A 20,017-nucleotide genomic window follows, 5' to 3' on the forward strand; every position below is an offset into this window, starting at 1 on the left:
GAGTTCTTGATTTATAACACAAAAGCCCTTCCCCTTTTATAAGATAGCATGAGTTCTTGGTTTATAACGCCATGCGTGACATAAAGAAGTAGGCCATTCATTGAGCATGAAAATGTGAGACCTTTTCAAGTTTGGCAGCCGAAATTTGACAGCATAATTAATCATATTTACATCACATCAAGCTGTAAAGATCCAATTCATTAAGCTTGTGACAAATTTGTTTAAGACCCCAACACGAACCTGTTCGGGTCAATTCCTGTCATTGTACTTGAATTGTAAAAAAGATGCTTCAAACAATGCTGCTTTCTCAATTATTTAGTTTGACAACAGGAATTATGCTCCTTCCACAAGCTACAGGTTGAAACTGCGAGTGGAAAATAGTTCCTTCCATTTTAATGCTTTGCTTATTCACTGTATTTCCGAATAATGCCTGAAAAATATCAAAAGATGTGCTAAAATCTCTATTTAGATCACTGAATTAAAATACCAAAATACCAACATTATTCATAATTCATGTGTACGGACGAAGCCAGAGGATCGAATCCCCGCCACAAAATAAAAGCATATGATATATTTAGCAGATGCACATCCTCATTGTATATTTGTCCTTTTTGTATTAAAAAAAAAAAATCCAATATCAATAATTAGAAATTTCAAAAAAAAAAAAACTATCAGATCAATGAGGCACAGGAATTATGTAAAATTCTTTTATTAACCACAAACTGCAGAAAATCATAAAAAACAAAACTTAAAAAAAAAAAAATTAATGAGCTCAGGCTGTCAAGTGGGGGACAATTAACATTTGGAGAAAAACGAAGTAATTTGCGGCACTCAATTGCTTGAGAATACAATCAAGTTCATAAATAAGAATTACTTTTGAGAATTTGAATGCCCAAGCATTTTGAGTTTGCATGGATTGCACTTATTACAGAACAGAGAGTTGATCTAAAGCCTAAAACTGTTCCCTGTATGAAAGAAGCAAAGTGACAAGAGTTAAAAGGAAAATGGGGAATCAAGCATTCATTGATACCAAAAACAAGTTGCTACAATGTAACATTCAAAAACCGACATAAACTTAGGCAAGAGGTTCTTATTGCTACAATTAAAAAAGATGACAAGCAATTCAACCTTTCACTATTAGTGATGCACAAACAATTTCTGATTTCCCTGACCTGCCAGGTGTACTGGAACTTTGATAGCAGTTTCCTATTTAATTCTAGTTTGAAATCTCCAATTTAAGTGTGCTATCCAAAAGAAAACTCATGATATCATGTCACCTATTGTGACACGGCCCTGAGATTCAAAGAGCCGACATAGAAAGATCTGCCTTCCCAGTTTAATAAGCCATTTAGAAAAAAGAGTTCAATATGGAAAAACACTAAGACAATGAATCTGAAATGCCATTTACATTAGCTTCATCAATTTCCTAAATGCTTAGTCCATATAATCCCTTTTAAGGGAAAATGGGCCTTCACATATAGTGCATGGTAATACTCTATAGAATACAGCCTTCTATATTGCTGAATACTTCCTCAACACCATTCTAGCGATAGATACTATATGTATAATTCAACATATTTATATGCCACCTAACATGAAGAGATGCGATATTGTTGAAAATGTTTTTTTTCTGGAGAATGTATATTCAAGCTGTTGAATGCTATGACTTAACAAGGCAAAACATTGAGAGGAAAAGGTAGATATATAGCCAACATTTTTGAACTAGAGAATGCAAAGAAAAGGTTGGAGAATAGAAACTTTTGAACAGAAAATCTTTCAAGTTTAAATGACTCGGATGATAATCATAGGCTATAGCTCAAGGATATTGGCAAAAGAAGGGCTAAGTCTACAATAGGAGATTTGATCCTTAAATAATTTCACAAAAATCAACTTAAGGATCAGAGCAGAGTCAACGTCATTAGGAAAGTCTCAAACTAGGCCTATAAATCAAATTTATCAGTTGGGACACTGAGCATTATAATGAGAATAATTAATCCAAATTAATCCACATTGGATTAATGTTTACTTTGAAGAATCTTAGGAAGCAAAATACCAAAACCAAACAAAGCCACATGAATGCCAAACAAAAATGGGAAAAAATGAATGATCAACTCTCTTAAACCAACAGAAGACCATACATTTATTTGATTTAGTGTTTGAGTTCATAGCTTCTACTTGTGAGAGAAAGGTATCCTAGATTAGTTCAACATTTTGATCTATCATAAATCACACAGGTGCCAACAACCAGAAATCTACTAGTTACATTTACAATGGTAGCAAACCTTTGCCTAAAAGATTAAAATGAGGAATTTGTCCCAAGAAGCACATCACACTTCATCAAAATCCTCATAGAGAAAACTGGCGAATAAACATTATGAATAAGATTGGCAAAAACATTTTATCTGATCAGATATTTGGGCATAATTGAACCACTACGGTATGTAGTATATACCCTTCAAAGAACTTCAGTACCAAAATCATCAATGTTAAAACAAATGCAACTCCAACATTAACTTGACTATATGCAGAACAATATAATCAGCGACAATATTGTCACTACAAGAACAAACTATCAGGCAAGCATATGATCTGTATCATAAAACCATTAAGAAAAGCAGGAGTGATGTGCATTGTCAAAGAATATTACATGCAGATCATATCAAAGTAGTCAATCGTGGTTCCAATCACATAATCCATTACCATCTACAACAATCTACACTATATAGCATATATCCCTCAAATAATTTCAATCCCCAAATTTTCAGTGTTACTACAAAAGGTAGAACAGTATAATCAAAGACAACGATGAGACTAAAAAAAAAAACAAAACTTTTAGCCAAGCATATCATATCAGAGAAGATCATCTTCATAGAATTTCATATGCGAATGGTATAAAAGAAGCGAATGATATACTACAAGGGTTTGAAGAAGCGCTACCCCAAGAGATCCATATCAAGCAGTGGGCTTGCGCTGAAAACCCTGGCCCGGGTCATCATCAGAGGGGAAGGAGTTGAGACCAGTGACCATGGCCGCAGGGGGGCCGACCCGGCAACGCTTGTCTACCATTTCATCAACGGCAGTGGGTTCGCCGGAGAAGACGGCCTCAACGGAGCCATCCCGGCGGTTACGTACCCAGCCCTTGAGACAGAGCTCACGAGCGTTGTGGACCGTCCAGTCCCTGAAGAAGACTCCTTGAACGCGGCCCTTGATGACAACCCTCACCTGGACATGGATCAAAGAAGAAGATGATGAAAAAAAAGATCGAATTGAGAGAAGAAGAAGAAGAAGAAGAAGAAGAAGAAGAAGATTGAATACGGTTTTGCTTGGTGGCATTGATGGATTTGCAGTGCAGGAGATGGCAGAGTTCATGATCTTGAAACGCCTGGTGTCGCCGGACACCAGCTATGCTGTGGAAGCCCGAGAATGTTCCACTGCCTTCGGAATGAAAATGTTTTTATTATTATTATTATTATTATTATTATTATTATTATTATTATTATTAGCCTTGTTCTCCGCCTTCGCATCTTGGAGCCTATATAAGACCCCCTTGGGTCGTAAGGTGAAGGCATTAAAAAAACCATCCTTGAAACCACCCTTAAGGTCTCATCCCTTCCCTTGTATCCACCATCCAAGCATCATGAAATAAAGAAGTCCCTTCTTGTGAATACATCTCTTGTCTCTTGTCTCTTTTGTTTCTAGCTTTAATGCTCTCTTCTCTCTAACTCTTCTTAGCTTCTGCACTAACCGTTACTTCACCCAGGATGACACCCGGAGTAAATTGAACGGCATCCCCAACATCCACGTCCTCATCTTGGAGACGGCCCTGTCGATCTAGTGGTATCAGAGCTACAGTAACCTTCCTCGAAAACCTCAATGTAACGTTTACCATGAAGGGGTAAAACCCTTAACAGGGTCCCCAACATGTAGATAGTAAGTTTTATCTTGTATAGCTTTTATTTGATCCATGAACCATTATCTAAAAATCTAAAAAATGAGTTTTGTACAGATCTTTGAAAAATATTTTGAGCTTGAAAAATGAATCTTTTATGTGAAAAGAGTTAATCTAACTAACATAAAGAGTAAGACAAACTGCAGAACACCAAACAGTACCCGTCTGAAGGACAGAAGGTCCGTTTAGGGGAAAAAGAGTGCGGAGGTAAGTCTGAACTCTGAAAATTGGACAAGATGAACTCTCACATATTAAAAGATAATCATTTGATTTGCTAAAAATTACTCTTCTAAGTAATTATGCAAAGTGGAACACTCAGGCTTTGAAAACTGGAAACTCTACAAGAGTGGCCTAGTACCGCAGATAGGGAAAGGTTAGTACACTCTAAGACGGTAAGGTTGAACGAGCCGACAGAGAATGTCCATGGTGAAAATAAGTTTAATTTTAAAAAACCCATAAAAAAACTAAAAAAACCAAAAACTAAAAAAACTAAAAAAACAAGTTTTTTTACTTTCAATAATTATGGATCAAATAGAGTTATTTACCAAGTTTAACTTCTATCAGTATTACATGTTGTGGATCTTGTTATTGCATAAGAATTCTCTCTTACTTATTTCAAGAAATAGATTATATTTTTTGCAAATCTTATTTCAGTTTAATTTAAAAACAAAATCAATTAAAGTTTGTTTAACAACAACTATTACAACAACAAATTCTTAAATCAACAACAAAATATCAAAAAAATAAAATATCAAAAAGAAAGAAATCATAAATTATTAAATCAAATTAAGACATCAATGAACCAAATTCTAAAAGACACAATAGAGAAAATAATTATAATACAAGCAATATGTATTACAATAATAATATTTATTCTCATAAATATCTTGATAATATTAAGAAATCTAAATATCTTAAAATGAAAACTAAAAAGAATATCCATCAAGAGATAAACATAATAACTAAAGTATTAACGGTATTAAAAATGACAATACAAATCATCAAAGAAATAATAGAAGACTTAATATTAACAGAATCATAAACATAAAAATGGATATCAAAATGGAAGAAATAATAGAAAAGATATATCCAGGATATGACTGGACAATCGATTTTGAAGAATTACCAGAAGATATTGATGATATAAAATTTTTAATAGATTGCAGATATGATAAATATAACTATCCAACAAAAATACAAACAGAAGAAAACTACATAATGGAAGAAATATAACTATCCACAGGGCCGTCTCCAAGATGAAGACGTGGATGTTGGGGATGCCGTTCAACTTACTCCGGGGGTCATCCGGGGTGAAGTAACGGTTAGTGCAGAAGCTAAGAAGAGTTAGAGAGAAGAGAGCATTAAAGCTAGAAACAAGAGAGACAAGGGACAAGAGATGTATTCACAAGAAGGGACTTTTTTATTTCATGATGCTTGGATGGTGGATACAAGGGAAGGGATGAGACCTTAAGGGTGGTTTCAAGGATGGTTTTTTTAATGCCTTCACCTTACAACCCAAGGGGGCCTTATATAGGCTCCAAGACCCAACTATTTGTGACAAGACACATACCAAACTCAACTATAGCTTACAAGACACATACCTAATTGTCATGTAGCTAACATGACACTTACCAAACCCATTAATTACAAGCATGCTCTTCAACAGTAAAACTATTGTTGCTACAGTTGACCTATTTCACATCGGAGTTTTTAAAATATTGTTAAAAATTTTGAGACAATATATAAAATAATATAATTAAACAATTCATACCATAGAAACAATTTCATACCTTGGATTTCAAAGTGTTTATTGCATAAATAATTTAGTGTAATTAATATTTTTTAATTATTAATATAATAAGTAATATAAATAAAAACTTAAATGTTATTAAAAAATATTAAACCAAGAATTTCAAACTTAAATGTTTATTGCATTTGTTTTGATTTCTTATGAAAGATTCTTCATGGAATATTATCATGTCATTATGAGTTACTGTTATTTCGTTTAAAACACAATGTTTTTTTTTCTATGAAACAAAAATATTAAATCAAGAATTTCTATTAGAAATGGTAATCTATACCCTATTCGACGGGTATACCTACACATGTACCCGGTCAAAGAGGGTATTACCCTCTTTGAACGAGTACGAGTACGGGTAAGAGTATTACCAGTTATTTTTTGAGCGGGTAAGGCTCAGGTAAGGGTATGACCCTACCCTACCCTACCCATACCCTTACCCGTACCTTTACCCATTGAAGAGGGTATGGTTAAAACATGTACCCGTACATGTACCATCATATATATACATATGTATATATATATAATTGGTGTAATTAATGTTTTTCAATTATTAATATTATAAGTAATATAAATAAAAATTTAAATTTTATTAAAAAAAATTAAAATTGTTCTTTGAAATTCTCTCGGAGTATATTATATATCTATTTTAATAGTATGTATAGATTATTACTATTATTATTGTGTATACATACACATACATATATACATACTTACTCATTTATACATATATATTATTATACTATTATTACTATATTTACACACTAACTATAAAGTTTATCCCCTTAAAGCCTTTACACACCATTTAGGGCATGCAGATGGGTGATTTTGAAATTTTTTTTAATTATTATTATTATGTTAAAATTAATTGATAAAGGCATAATTAAAGGATGTGAGCCTAACTCTTTTAAACATTTGTTTATGATTTTGTTGTTTTCATTCCCTATTGTTGAACAGTTGATAGAAAAAGGAGTCACTATATCCTTTTTATTTTTAATATTTTTTATACATAAAAAATGTTAATCTGGCCCCTCACATTCCAACCTAGTAACCATTTGGTGCGTGCGATTGGTGTTTTTATAATTTTTTAGATTGGTGTTTTTTTAATTTTTCAAAAAAAAAAATTATTATGATACTAGCCGCCATTTGGTACATGCCAAATGGTGTTTTTTTAATTTAAAAAAATTATTATGATATATTGCATTGGAATGGATTGTTGAGTCTTGAAGGGATGGGAACCTAACTTTTTTTTAGTCTAAGCTATTCATCAATATCAAATTTCACAAAAATAATAATAATAATAATAATAATAATAATAATAATAATAAGCAAATAGGTAAAACAAATGAATTATAAATATAAAAATTTTTAATCTAGCCACCTCACATTCCAACCTAACCGTTTTTCCGCCTTTTTTCCTCCATACGCGTCTCAATTTCCACACCAAAGGTCAAGTCATCGCCGGCGCCGTCACATCTCAAGCTCAAACGACTCCCACATAAGGGAATCGAAATTGAAAGATGGATCGCAAACTGTGCGATTGGATAAGCTCTGTGACTTGATGTCAATAGGACGGAACCCTCTAATGTCACCCGCCAAAAACACTCCTCCGGTGTCCCCCTTCTTTGGTTATCAGAGATTATTTGCTATTCATTTGAATGAATTCCCTATGCATTTGTCAATTGAAATTACTTAATTTGATTAATTCTGAGTTGCAATGTTATAATGAAATTAGTATTTTTTATGTTTTTTATTTTATTTTTTTTCCATTTATGAATATTTGTTTTGGTTGTTAACCACTAGGTACCATTCACCAACGATGTAAGTTTCGCTATCTCCAGCACCACAATGGCGTCCTTGGCAATGGCGGCGGCTTTTCGCAGATGCACCTTAAACGATCTCTTAGTCCTAAGGACACTAATTGGAATTTCTAGGGTTTGTTGTCTTTGGGAGAACTAAAATACAAATTTATTTATTTTTATTAGTTTCATTTTTTTATGTTTAGTTTTTGTTTTGATTCAATTTTAATAGTTCTTATATTGTTGTTCATACATGTATAGACATTAAAAATAATTTTGTACATTGCATTTGATTTTTTGTATTTGTTTCATTATTTTTGTTATATATATATATATATATATATATATGTTATATGATGATTGAGGAGCCATGATAATCACCATTTGTTGCATGCTGTTTTTTTTTATTTTTTTAATTATGATGTATTGCATTGAAATTAATTGAGAAACCGTGATTGAAGCGATGTGAGCCTATTTTTTTTTATCATTATCAATAGTGAATTTCACAAAAAAAAAATAATCAATAAGCCAAATGAGTTGGATTATAAAAATATAAAAATAGAGCATGTGAGAAAGAGAGGATATGTGGAACAAACCAGTTGCCTTGTGACATAATAATCAACATTGAATTTTTTTACTGTCGTTGAAGCTGAGGAAGTCAAGATTCTGTTAAAGGTGATGATCATAGGAATAATAAATGCATTTCTGTCAGAAACCCTATTCTTGCTGAAATCGTATATGAATATAAATTTAAAAGAATAGATGATGTAGACATTAGAGTCAAGATAGTTATCTGAATTCAAGTATTAGATTGTACACGTGATGATTATCTCTAACTTTTATTCTCTCATACTGTGTCCACAATTATTTTCTTATGTTTTATACTATAGATACGTATGCTATAGATATTAATCCAAAAAAAAAATTTATATACGGTCATTTTTAACGTTATTAATAATTCTAAATGAAAATAAGTATTTATAATTTTGAAAGAAAACAACTTTATGTTTGTGTATTTTAATTTGGTTTATATTATTTCTTTTTATTGTTTTAAAATAAATAAATATTCCTTTTTAAAATTCTAATTTTGTTACATTGTTTTTCATGTATATATATAATTTTTTTCTTAAAAGTCGTAATAAAAAAACAACATAACTCAAATATTTATGTATCCATAACACAAATATTATTAGATTCTATATATACATATAAAAATTTAAAATAATTTTACATATATATACTTATATTACACAAGACATTTTGTTTATAAGATTGAAACTTACAAATGATCCAAACAAACCTTAAAACTCTCCTTCTCTCTAACTAGGGTTTCATTTGGACCCCGGCCTTGATTTATGAAATAGATTTAGATAGGCAAATGACGTGTTTAATTGGATGCTTGAACGGGTCCTCTGGAAAAAAAAAATGGAAGCTTTGCTGAGTTGCTTTGTCGCTATTGGTCTTGATTGTTGTGCAATTGAATTTATTTCTTTGTTTGATTCCTCTTGATTCTTTATTAATTTTTTATATGATGGTCCGGACTGTTGAAAATTTTCTTTTTGGTAATCTTCGTTATGACTTCGACCATCTGATGTACGCAAATAACCTTATTCTCATCACCCGTGCTACTAGATCGGTGCCAAAAACATAAATCTTTGTCTCTCTATCTATTCCTTGTTTTCTGGCCAGAGACTAAATGTCTCCAAGTCCCAAAATTTTTTTCTGCCCTGATTTAATAAACGTATTGCGGCCAGTATTTGCTCTATTCTTCGGTTTCCCTCAGCTACTTTTCCTTTTCCTTATCTGGGTGTTCTTATCTCCCCCAAGAGGATTGCGGTTGCGTCGTTTACCCCCACGGTTGATAAAATTTGCAGGACCTACGCTAGATTGAAACTCTCTCATCTCTCCCCTACTGCCAAGACTACTCTGATTAATTCTTCCATCCTTTCTATCCTAACTTACTATCTCTCGGTGTACCCTATTCATGATTCTATTTTATCTGAGATTTCTAAGCTGGTTAGGGAGTTTTTTTGGTACAAAGGTAGCAATCGAAAGGGCATCCATGCTGTTGCATGGAATCATATAACAGATACTAAACCTGAGAGGGTTTGGCAATTAAAAATCTTGCTATTGCTAAGCATGCTCTTATGGCCAAAAATGTATTCAAATTTCTAAATGCTGATGACATACTTTGGGGTTGATATTTTGTGTGTTAAGTATGGCAATTTAAATTTTTGGAGAGACCCCATTCCTCCTAAATGTTCTTGGCTTTTTCCGGGGGTTTGCAATTCTGCAAATATTTTTAAAACTTTTTTGCTGGCTGAACTCTGTAAATCCAAACTGTGCTTCTCTCTTGTATGATCCATGGTGTTCAGAGATTCCTTTGGCTTTCAATCCCACTTTCTTAAATATTAACTCTGATTTTACCGAGATAAGAGTCTCATATTTGATTTTTGGCAATGATTGGAACACCCAAAGCCTTCGTTATCTCTTCGGTGATAATGCTCAGTGTTTTTCCTCTTTTCTTGGTTCTATTGATTTTGATTCTGGAAATCACTGGGTTTGGTACCGGGGATGTTTTGGTAACAGAATTTTGTGGTCCATTTATCAGCATTTGAGTCACCTTTCGACTTCGGATGATGCTTGGTCTGGTTGGGCCAAGCTTTGGAAACTTCATGTTACCCCCTGGTCCATCACATCGTTTGGCTAACTTTTCAAGGCAGAATCAGCACTTATGACTACTTATATAATCTCAACTTGGGCCCAGTGGCTATTGTATTCTTTGTGGTATAGCTTTGGAAACTGCTGAGCACTTATTCCTGCATTGCAATAAAGCCTAGTTAGTTTGGAATCAAATCAGCAATATGGTTGTGAAGAACCTCTGCTTTCCGGATGGCTTTTGCTCTGGATTTTGGCTAACTGACTATACTCATTCTATATTTATCACTTCTATTATTGTTGCAATTGCCTGTTTCTCTGGAAGGCCCGCTGTGATGCTATTTTTAAAAGTATTACGCCAAAATATAATCTTATCTCTTGTAGAGCTTTTGCTCATGTGGGAGAATTTTCTTAGGCTAATCAAGCGCTTGCTGGCAAACATCTCATTCTTAACAATTTTCCCAGCTCCGATGGTCTCTTCCTATTCTCCTCGGGGATCTGGAATCATGCTCGTAAGGTAGGTGAAGTTGGTTTTTTCCTGTCAAATTCTAACTATTTTGTTTCCCTTGCAGGCTACTGCTCTTCTGCATCCGGTGATGTTGTTTCTGCTGACCTTCAAGCTTTGTCGCTGCCATCAGTGCTTCAATGAGCATGTCCCTTCCTCTGCAGAATATATTCATTGACAATCAAGCTTTGCTAACCGTTATCAACTCGGCTCATTCCCCCTTTGATTGGCACCTTGCCCCCAGCCTTGATAATCTTCGCCAACTCCTTGTAACTGCTGGGAACCCAATGATTCATGTCATTCCTCATTCTTGAATAACCCCTGCTACGAAGCTGGCCGTTCATGGAGCAAATCTTCACTCTTTGTCTCTCTTTTTACTTGGCCAAAAGCTTCCTCGATGGATCATGAAATACTTATTAGATTTCGGTTTCTCCTTTTGATGTTGCTCTTTTAGTTTCTTTCTTCTTGTATTAGCCTTTTTCTGATGCTTTCTTCCTTCTTGGCTTGGTACCTTTCCTCTTCTTTTAATAAATCCCCTGGGGTTCTTAAAAAAAAAAGACAGTTTGTTTCCTATGCTAATTCATGTTGGCTAATTTTCACCAGTGTTTCGATCTGATTTCTATGAACCAGTACAAAGTTTAACTTCTTGCCTGTGCAAATACCAATGGTTGGAACACATGCTAGGTTCCTACAAACTCATCCGTCATCATGGAAGTATTAAGATGTGTTCAAACAAGGACTAGGAAGAGAAAAGGGTGTTGTCCAACAAAAAAGGTCGCCAACGCAAGCAGTTTGAAAGTTCCCAAGAAAGGCCTGGTAAGGATTCCTCCTCTTCTTGGCTAGAGAAGAATGGTCAGGTTGACCACAGATTCGAGCTAGTGTTGAATAAGGCTAGAGCACTCAGAGTGGAAGTTGGTATTCTTTCATCAAAGGCTAGATGTACACAAGATAAAAAAAGATGATAGGAATCATGACTTTAAAGATAATAGACGGCTTCAGCTGCGGATAAATCCCAACATCAATTAAGAAAGCCATGCATGTTTGCTCTCTATAAGTCGCACTTGAAATTTTTTTAATAAATATATTTTAGTCTCTGATTGATAAAATATAAGTTATTTTGATAGTTATAATTAGCCTAAATGAATCATCTAATTAATTTGATGATGTTAATTTATGTTATGTCCAAATTGGCATGAGTATCAAGACTAGTCGGCTGTTTTTATCTCTCAATGACGCAACTTTGCAACTCTCCTCTTTCTAGTATGATAATTTTTTCAAGTAATTTGAAAAAAAAAGGTTAGAAATGCTCTGATAAAATTAAAATATTAATTAATATTAATGTTATTATTTTACCAACGATTTTTTGGTTTATTGGCACTGAATTTCTTACGTGGGGTGTTTGTTTTAAAAAAGAGCTGAGATCGAATTCCAAAACCCACATAAAATGAGAGCACAAATGCTTAATGAGTTTGTTCCATGCTTGCGCAAGTGTTTGATTTCTTTTAAATAAAGTGCGCTTGTCACCTACTCCAGTCCTTTTTACTTGTCACATTTTAGAGATTTTCTTGTCTTTATTGTTTGTTTAGTTAGAAAATTTGTGAAGCATTAAATATTTTTTTTTCCCAAATTTACCTTTTATATTTAATATACATCTACAACTTCTAATAAATTAATCAACTACACATTTCTTAAAACATATTTTATATAAAGATAATATTAAAAAGTTAATATAATTTTTTTAAATTTTAGATTACCTATTTATTTTAACTAACTTTTCTTAAACTATGTAATTTAATTAAAATAGACAAGTAAAAAGACTCGAAGAATATTTGTAAAAAAAAAAATTTAAAATTTAAAATTCAATTTTAGAGCCTCAAATAAGATATAGGCTTCCGATACTATTTTAAATTAAAAACTCCCCCCAAACTCGTCACACGTTCCTTGGACCAGAATGTTGAGTTAGTTGTTTTGTGACTCCCTTGACCAGAAATAAAAATAAAATTAGAAAAAAAAAAATAACTCATTATTATGAGCATTATATAGGAAATCCTCCTCCCAAGTTAAGGTTTCACTGTTCACATCTCTCAATTTGTTCCGACTAAATCTCCCTCGCAGAGATCAACTCATCTTAAGTACAATCCTTTTAGCATAAGCAAACACATTATCTCCAAATCATTTTAAAATCAATTATTAATTATTTAACAAATCATATGACTTAAATAATTAAATTTGTAAAATAAAATTGACTGATAAAATAACATAAAATAACTGACCAAACGCAATCCTGCAAAATTAGTCAAAACCAACCAAAACTGCAACTTCTTTCCTAATGAACTTAAACTTAATTGCATTACAAGCAAACCTCCCATACATTCTAAGTAAAATAAAAAAAAAAATTCACTATCAAAGGCCAACAACTGCACTTTCAGAATGATAATGGAAAAAATAAATAGTGATAAGAGCCTACAAATGAAGCAAAAATAAGACTTGACACCAAAAAAAGAAAGCAATTAACAATAGAAACTTGTTGATTCTTACGATTGGGTATGAGTTTCAAACTCTGAACTACTTAAGAATACGGAAATTGGATTGCCTGGTGAAGGAGGATTCTGAGTGACCAATGAAATGTGAGGGCCAGCTTTATTAAGTGCAGCTGCATCTGATGCAGATAAGACTTCAACATGTTCGAGACCCAATTGCCTCTTTATCAATTCAGAGTTCTCATTGAGAACCTCCATCTCACCGAAGGGCAACCTCAAATCAAGTGCTTGAGGACCAACAGCAAAAGCCTCGTCCTTCTTAAATCTCAGAAAAGGCATGCAAAGTTTCTGAATCTGTTTGAAGTTTGCATCCTGCCCAACAGAACTTTGTCTTAGAGCTTCTAGAATCTCTTGGTCGGGTTTAAAGGATCTATTTTGAATATCAAATTTGCTTCGCAGTATATTTAAGCATTGCTCCTTCCATCCATCATACTGTTCATTGACATATATAAGACCAACTGTAAATTTGTTTTCTTCAGCTGGAGGAGGGGGAGCACCTTTTTTAGATTTCTTCGGACCGGCAACTTGCTTTTGAAGAAGTTTCCTCATCAATCCAATCGTATCCTGTAGATACTTGTTAGCGCTTTTAAGAGTAAGATCAGGCGTTTCTGCTGCTGGCCAACCAGCATTTACTATAAAGCCATCTTTCTTCAAAAGATGTTTCCACACATGCTCCGCATAATGTGGGCAAATGGGAGTGATCAGACGAGTCTGCACATCCATAAACCTCCACAATAAGTCACGGTTCATACCCCCTGACCCACACGAAAATCTATACTCGTCTCTCGCGGCTTGGAGATCATAAAAACCAGTTTTGAGAGCTTCTCTAAACATAAAATCTTTGTAGTTCTGCTCTGTTGATCTAACTGCAATGTTTATTTCATTGCCAAACACACGGTCAGCATAAGTAGATGCGGAGCCCACTCGCAAAGATGATTCTGCGGCCAACACTTCTTCCATCCAGGAGATCTCCTTGGTGAGTCTCAATATGGCAGCATTTGCCGTTTCAAAGACAAAGTTTGCATCATCCATTCCATCCCCTGCATCTGCAAGTGAAAACCTAGTAGCATCTGACGAAAACTCCTCTATAGCTTGGCGAAGAGTCCTGAAATTTCCGGTGGATTTGGACATCTTTTCAGAATTAAGCATAATGTGGCCATTGCAACGAAAACCAAGTGGCCACTGGTGCTTTGGCAGAATAGCAGTGTGGTTATAAATGCAAAAGGTAAGGTGGTTTTGTATCAGATCTTTACCAGAAACACGGAGATCAAATGGGTACCAATACTCAAACTCTTGCTTCATATTGTTAAGAAGAGAAGCTGGGATGTCTGATATTGGGACAGGTCCACCACAGAAAATATAGTCCCAAACCTCATCTGTCATCTGAGCAGGTTTCACCATAGAAGAATCTGAGCCATACATGTTCCCATTATGCAACAAATGCGCAACAGTGTAGAAAGCCATGTAAAGGGTGGAGTCAGAAAGTGATTCAACAAGAAACTGCTCATCCCACGGTAGGCGGGTACCAAGCCCAAACGACCGTGAGCATGCCCACTGATTCAGCCAGCTCAACGTGTGCTCAAATCCATGCCGTGTTTCCTCACTGTAGAGCTTCATGCTAGACAAACAATCATCTGCTTTTGCTTCCCACTCAGCTTCACCATATGTGATGTACCACTGGTCTGTAAGTGCCACAACACACTCATCACCAGACCGTGACATGACTTTCTTCTCAGGCTCACTATACATAACTGCTTGGCCAGTTTCCAGAAGTGCATTCCTGATCAATGGCTTGGCTTCTTGAACTTTCTTCCCCTTGAACTCACCAACAATCATCAACCCCTCTGTGAACCCTTTCAGGTAAGTCAACTTCTTTGCTTCAGTGAGCTTCTCCTTGTCATTCTGACTCTTAATCTTAAGATCAACACAGACCTTCTCTGCAGCTTTATCTCCAAATTCAGGAATATGTATGATTGGTACGACCTCAAAAGGCAAAACCCACTCATCCTTCACACCAAACTTTGCTCTCAAAGCCGGTTTTGATTTCAAATCCAGCAAGGCCATGTAATCATCAGGAGAGTCACTGGGCACACTTGTTACTATACCTGTACCCTTGTCTGTCAGGATTGTAAGCATCGGTAGTGAGTAAATTATCTCATTAAATGCAAGAGGCGATTTCAATGGAAGGCCAATCAAATCATGGCCAGACAACTCAACCAAGCAAGTTGGATTCTCTGGAACCTTAGATAGCTTTTGATATGAAAGATTAAGTGCAGCCCTGTGAGTAATGATAAAAACATCAGTATCATTTATTTCAAAAGCTCCATATTTTCCATCTGGAAGCACCCATGCGTTTGTCTGCCCGTACATCGTTTCCGGCCTCAAAGTGGCAGCTGCCAAATAAACCTTCCTACCTTCCAAAATCTTCAGTTTACCTTGGAAAGGCACAACAACCTCCATCTTGATCAGAACATAATCCTGCGGTTGAACACCCTCTCCAGATGCTCTATCATGATCTGCACATGGCTGCCCATCCAATGGAGAATAGATTGTGTATCTCATGTCCTTTACAATCTTCCCCATATTCTTCAACTTTCTCATTTGCCACTGAACGAATGAATCATAAAATGGATTCATGTCTGTTGTAATGAATGAGCGCCTCCAATCACAGCCCAAACCAAAAGCTTTCAGGTCTTCCTTAGCAAGAGGGGGGAAATGGGTTAGCCAATGATATGGGTCTGCAAACTTTGAGATCTCACCCTCTGAAATCCCAAAACTCTTCATAATTTCCCACTGTGATTTATTGCCACCAGACTTTGCAGTTGCCTTGGACCTCTTGCTTTTAAATTTATCACGTGCAACAACAGTAGCATCTTCAGTATTGGCCTCCTCAGATACTTCTGTGGCAGAATCATCCTCGGCCGATGGAAATACTGGTGGGTTCCCATACTTTTGGATCTCTCTGGCAAGCTTGTCAGCTGATGCTTTGATGGGCATGCCAGTGCAGTGGAAAGCAAATGGCAAGAGCACGTTGCGGCCACACAAACGGTGAAAGGCCGCACCAAACTCTAACTTGGAGAGGGAGAAAGCATGGCCCAGATGCAATGAACCATTCATATATGGGTAGGGGAAGTTACCAAAGAACTTCTCACCAGGCTCAGGAGGCTTGCTTCGGGATTCTGCATTGAACACCTTATGATCCTCCCAGACCTTTTGGACCTCTGTTTGGATCCTGAGCAGCAGATCTCTCCTCGCAAAACTCCTCCCTCCCTCCGTATTGGAAGCCATATCGTTATTATAAAACCTAGAAGAACACAAGGCAAGAAATGTGCATCTCGAAGGTCACAATCCTGATGGATTTGGGTTTCTATTCAACACTAAATTTATTCTAAATAATGAATCGTGCAAAGCCAAACCTAAACTCAGATTTGAAAAGGAAGATGGCCACCTTTTGGAATAAAAACTAATATTACACCATAAAAAGACCAGAATTTTGGAAGAAAAATCAAAGCTTTATTGCGTTTAGCTAACACCTTGGATACAGAAATTAAACCATGAAAAAAGCCACAACCTGATAAAGATTTGAAAAGAAAATCAACACCCCTTCAAACCAAAGAAAACCAGCAATTACATTGTGAAATGACAATAATCTTTGCAGCAAAATTGCAATTTTATTGTTCTAAGACAAGTAACTAAAACAACAAGAAATTACAGTCAAAAAGAAGATCACAAACTGATTCATATTCAAAAGTAACAAGAAGCCCTCTTTCAAAATAAAGAAAACTAAGAATTACTAGACAAGAAGGTCAAAACTTCTGAAGCAAAAACACAGCTTTATTGCATTAAGAACATCAACAGCAGCAAGAAATTACAAAAACCAAAGATCACAACCACATTCAAACTTGAGACTAACAGCAACCCTCCATCAAAATAAAGAAAAAACTAATACCTACAACACAAAAAGCTCAGAAATTTTTAAGGAAAAACAAAGTTTTACTGATTAAGATTAATACCAAGAACAAACAAATTATCACAGATATAATTTAAGGAAAAACATAACCCGCGAATCTCGAGAAATACAGCAACGCAACAGCTCAAACACAAAAGCAACTACACCAGCGATTGTTTAAAGGAATCAAAGATCGAAAACCTCACCTAACTGCAAGGCTGGATCGAAGAGAGGAGCTTCGGAGGAGCCGCTTCAAAATAGCCACAGTTCGGTAACCAAAAGAAGGTGCTTATGTCTATGTCGTCCTCCGTCTAGGGTTTTTGCATTTCAAGGGCAAGGCAAAATTCTGGACTTTTTGTAAAACACACCCTCCAATGTTTATATATTTAAATGCACACACCCTTTAAAATAGATACGAGCAAGGGAAGCCCCTACATTTAATTTCCTTTTTCCGCCAAAATCCAAAATTTTTTTTTTCAGGTTAAAAAAATCGATTTTTTGCTTGAAAAAACTTCTTCTTCTTCTTATAGAAGACAAAAAAATAAATAAATAAAATAAAATAAAATAAAATTAATTAATTAATTAATTAATCAAGCTATTTATACAATGTTTCACTTGTATGTGTAGCAGTTCAGATGAGATTGATTTCAGCTGAATCTAATTTTAATGAAAATCCAAATAAAAATTCTCATGTAATATACACAAAAAATTCAGTATTAAAAGTATAATTTGTATGGTAATTTTTATATTGGAAAAAAGGATTTTTTTTTTTTTTTAAAGTTCTCCTCTTACTTGTGATTACACTTACAATTTCCTCCTCTCAAGATTCCATAGCACAATCAGCATTTCATCCAATTTTAGTATGTTCTTGTAAATATTTTTATAAAAATAAATAAACCATAATTTAATTAAAAAAACAACAACAAAACAACAAGTGCAGAAATAACAACGGCATTAGATGGCATGTCCTCTTGGTGTGTAGCAAAGATCCTGCAAAGTTGATATTCAGCTTGATGGTCGAAAGTGACTCCTTAAAGTGTAGCCTTTTTTTTAGTCTAAAGTTGCATTTATCCAAGCAATAAGCATATAGTTAATCTTACAAATAATCAAAGGATGCACTAATGCCACACAAGAAAAAAAAATGCAAGTATTCCGTTCGATTTAGATAGCCCAACAAATTGAACTAATAAGGAGGTTTCGCAGGCTCTTAGGAGTAAAGACACAATTATGCATCCAGGAGGTCCAAAACTCCTTAAGGGTGCAAAGGATATGCAGGGCATTAAAAATAACACAATCCCAGTGGCGAAAGGACAATTGAGAAATCCTGAACTCTCTCTTTGCCAAAAGAATGGACTTACCACATTGGCTCTATAACATTTGCATCTCAGAGGGCTTTATCCTTTAACCAAACTTTGCTTCTTGCTCTTGTTTTTAGCTTCCTCTTTTCTTTTCTCTTATTTGTTTTGCTCCTATAATTCCAAAAATAGAACACAAGTAGTCATTGAAATCCTATTGTAGCCATACTTTGCCAAATTATGTAAAGTTAGAATCCTATTATCTAAGGCAAGCTAGTAGACAATTTTTATTTTAAGCAGGCATTCCCTTTTTCCAAATTGATTAATTAAGAGGACATCTCAAGCCACCATTGTTCAAAAAAGTTGTAGAAGAATTTGATAGAAAAACTATCATTCTTATCCCAATGTCAAATCCTAGAGTCCCTACCCTCAGCAAGGCAATTATAGAGGAGTCCATGGACTTCACGGAGATTAGTATGAAGGGTACTTGGTGCTAGTAGATGGAATTCAAAAACTATAACAGAAGGGCTCCACCACTTAGAGAAAAGTTTGGGCCAAACGTCTCTTGGCGTTTTACCATCGAGTTATCAATCGAAGCAGAATAGAGTAGATCTCCCATCTCTAAGGATGATGTCAGCACCTAGAAGAAAAGTAGATCAGTAATTAATAAGTTGGGATAGTAGAAAACACCAAGTAAATAAGCGTCAATCAATCACCAAGAGACATGTATTGAAGTTTCCATGAGACGAGATGGTCCTTGATCTCATGAGTGAGTCATACGCAATCTTGTTAGTAAGGGCTTCTTATGGAAACACCAAGGTAAGTGATCGGGAGATGGCCAACCGTACAATTGAGGATAAGAGTTTCTCCAATACCTGATAATATACCAAATTTAGAGGAATAAAAACAACTTTTGTGGAAGTTGATTGACAAGCCTGAGATGCCTTCAAAATGGTACAAAATTAGCTTGAAAATCCTAAGACCTTCAAGTCCTCTAGTAGTGATAAGGAGTAGTTCGTTTGTATATTGTAAGTGGCACATTTGTGCAAAATTTCTGAGCAGAACTCCCAACAAAACACGTGATGCAAGTACATGGTTAAACATAGAACTAAGCGAGTAGGTAACAAAAACAAACAGCAATGGAGAGAGAGGTTCTCCTTGCCTAAGGCTTTGATATTAAACGTAGCCCGATGGGGTCCCATTGATTAGGATTTTGGACTTCGAAGAATTTAGGATTGACATAATCCAGGCTATGCACCAGTTGTCGAATCTATGGGCTGTAAATAATTCTTTAAGAAACCTGCAATTAAACATATCAAAAGCCTTAGAAAAGTCGATTTTGAAATATGACCATCCACATTCCAATTATGTGTATTAAAGATGAGTTCCTCAGCTGCTACAATATTGTAAGTGATGCATCTTCCTATATGAAATCCGAATAAGTGTGATCCACCAGAGTATTGATTACTCCCCCTAATTGGTTGGCCAGAATTTTGAAATGATTTCTAGGGAGGAGTTGCTTAG

General features: G+C 34.9%; 2 protein-coding genes across 2 annotated transcripts; both read right to left on the minus strand.

Annotated features, from left to right (window-relative positions):
* Positions 1-2,665: 2,665 nt before the first annotated feature.
* Positions 2,666-3,465, minus strand: LOC120281705 (acylphosphatase). The gene is made up of 2 exons (XM_039288404.1): positions 3,316-3,465; positions 2,666-3,222 (listed from the first exon to the last, which is right to left on the minus strand). The coding sequence occupies exons 1-2, from the start codon at positions 3,367-3,369 to the stop codon at positions 2,953-2,955; spliced, it is 324 nt and encodes a 107-aa protein (XP_039144338.1). The 5' UTR covers positions 3,370-3,465; the 3' UTR covers positions 2,666-2,952.
* Positions 3,466-13,008: 9,543 nt separating this feature from the next.
* Positions 13,009-17,523, minus strand: LOC120282022 (leucine--tRNA ligase, cytoplasmic-like). Its single transcript, XM_039288735.1, has 2 exons — positions 17,405-17,523; positions 13,009-16,553 (listed from the first exon to the last, which is right to left on the minus strand). Exon 2 carries the CDS (start codon positions 16,535-16,537, stop codon positions 13,244-13,246), a length of 3,294 nt encoding a protein of 1,097 aa, XP_039144669.1. The 5' UTR covers positions 16,538-16,553; positions 17,405-17,523; the 3' UTR covers positions 13,009-13,243.
* Positions 17,524-20,017: the final 2,494 nt, after the last annotated feature.

This window comes from Dioscorea cayenensis, chromosome 18 (genome assembly GCF_009730915.1).
Source record: "Dioscorea cayenensis subsp. rotundata cultivar TDr96_F1 chromosome 18, TDr96_F1_v2_PseudoChromosome.rev07_lg8_w22 25.fasta, whole genome shotgun sequence".
Taxonomy (NCBI): Eukaryota; Viridiplantae; Streptophyta; class Magnoliopsida; order Dioscoreales; family Dioscoreaceae; genus Dioscorea; species Dioscorea cayenensis.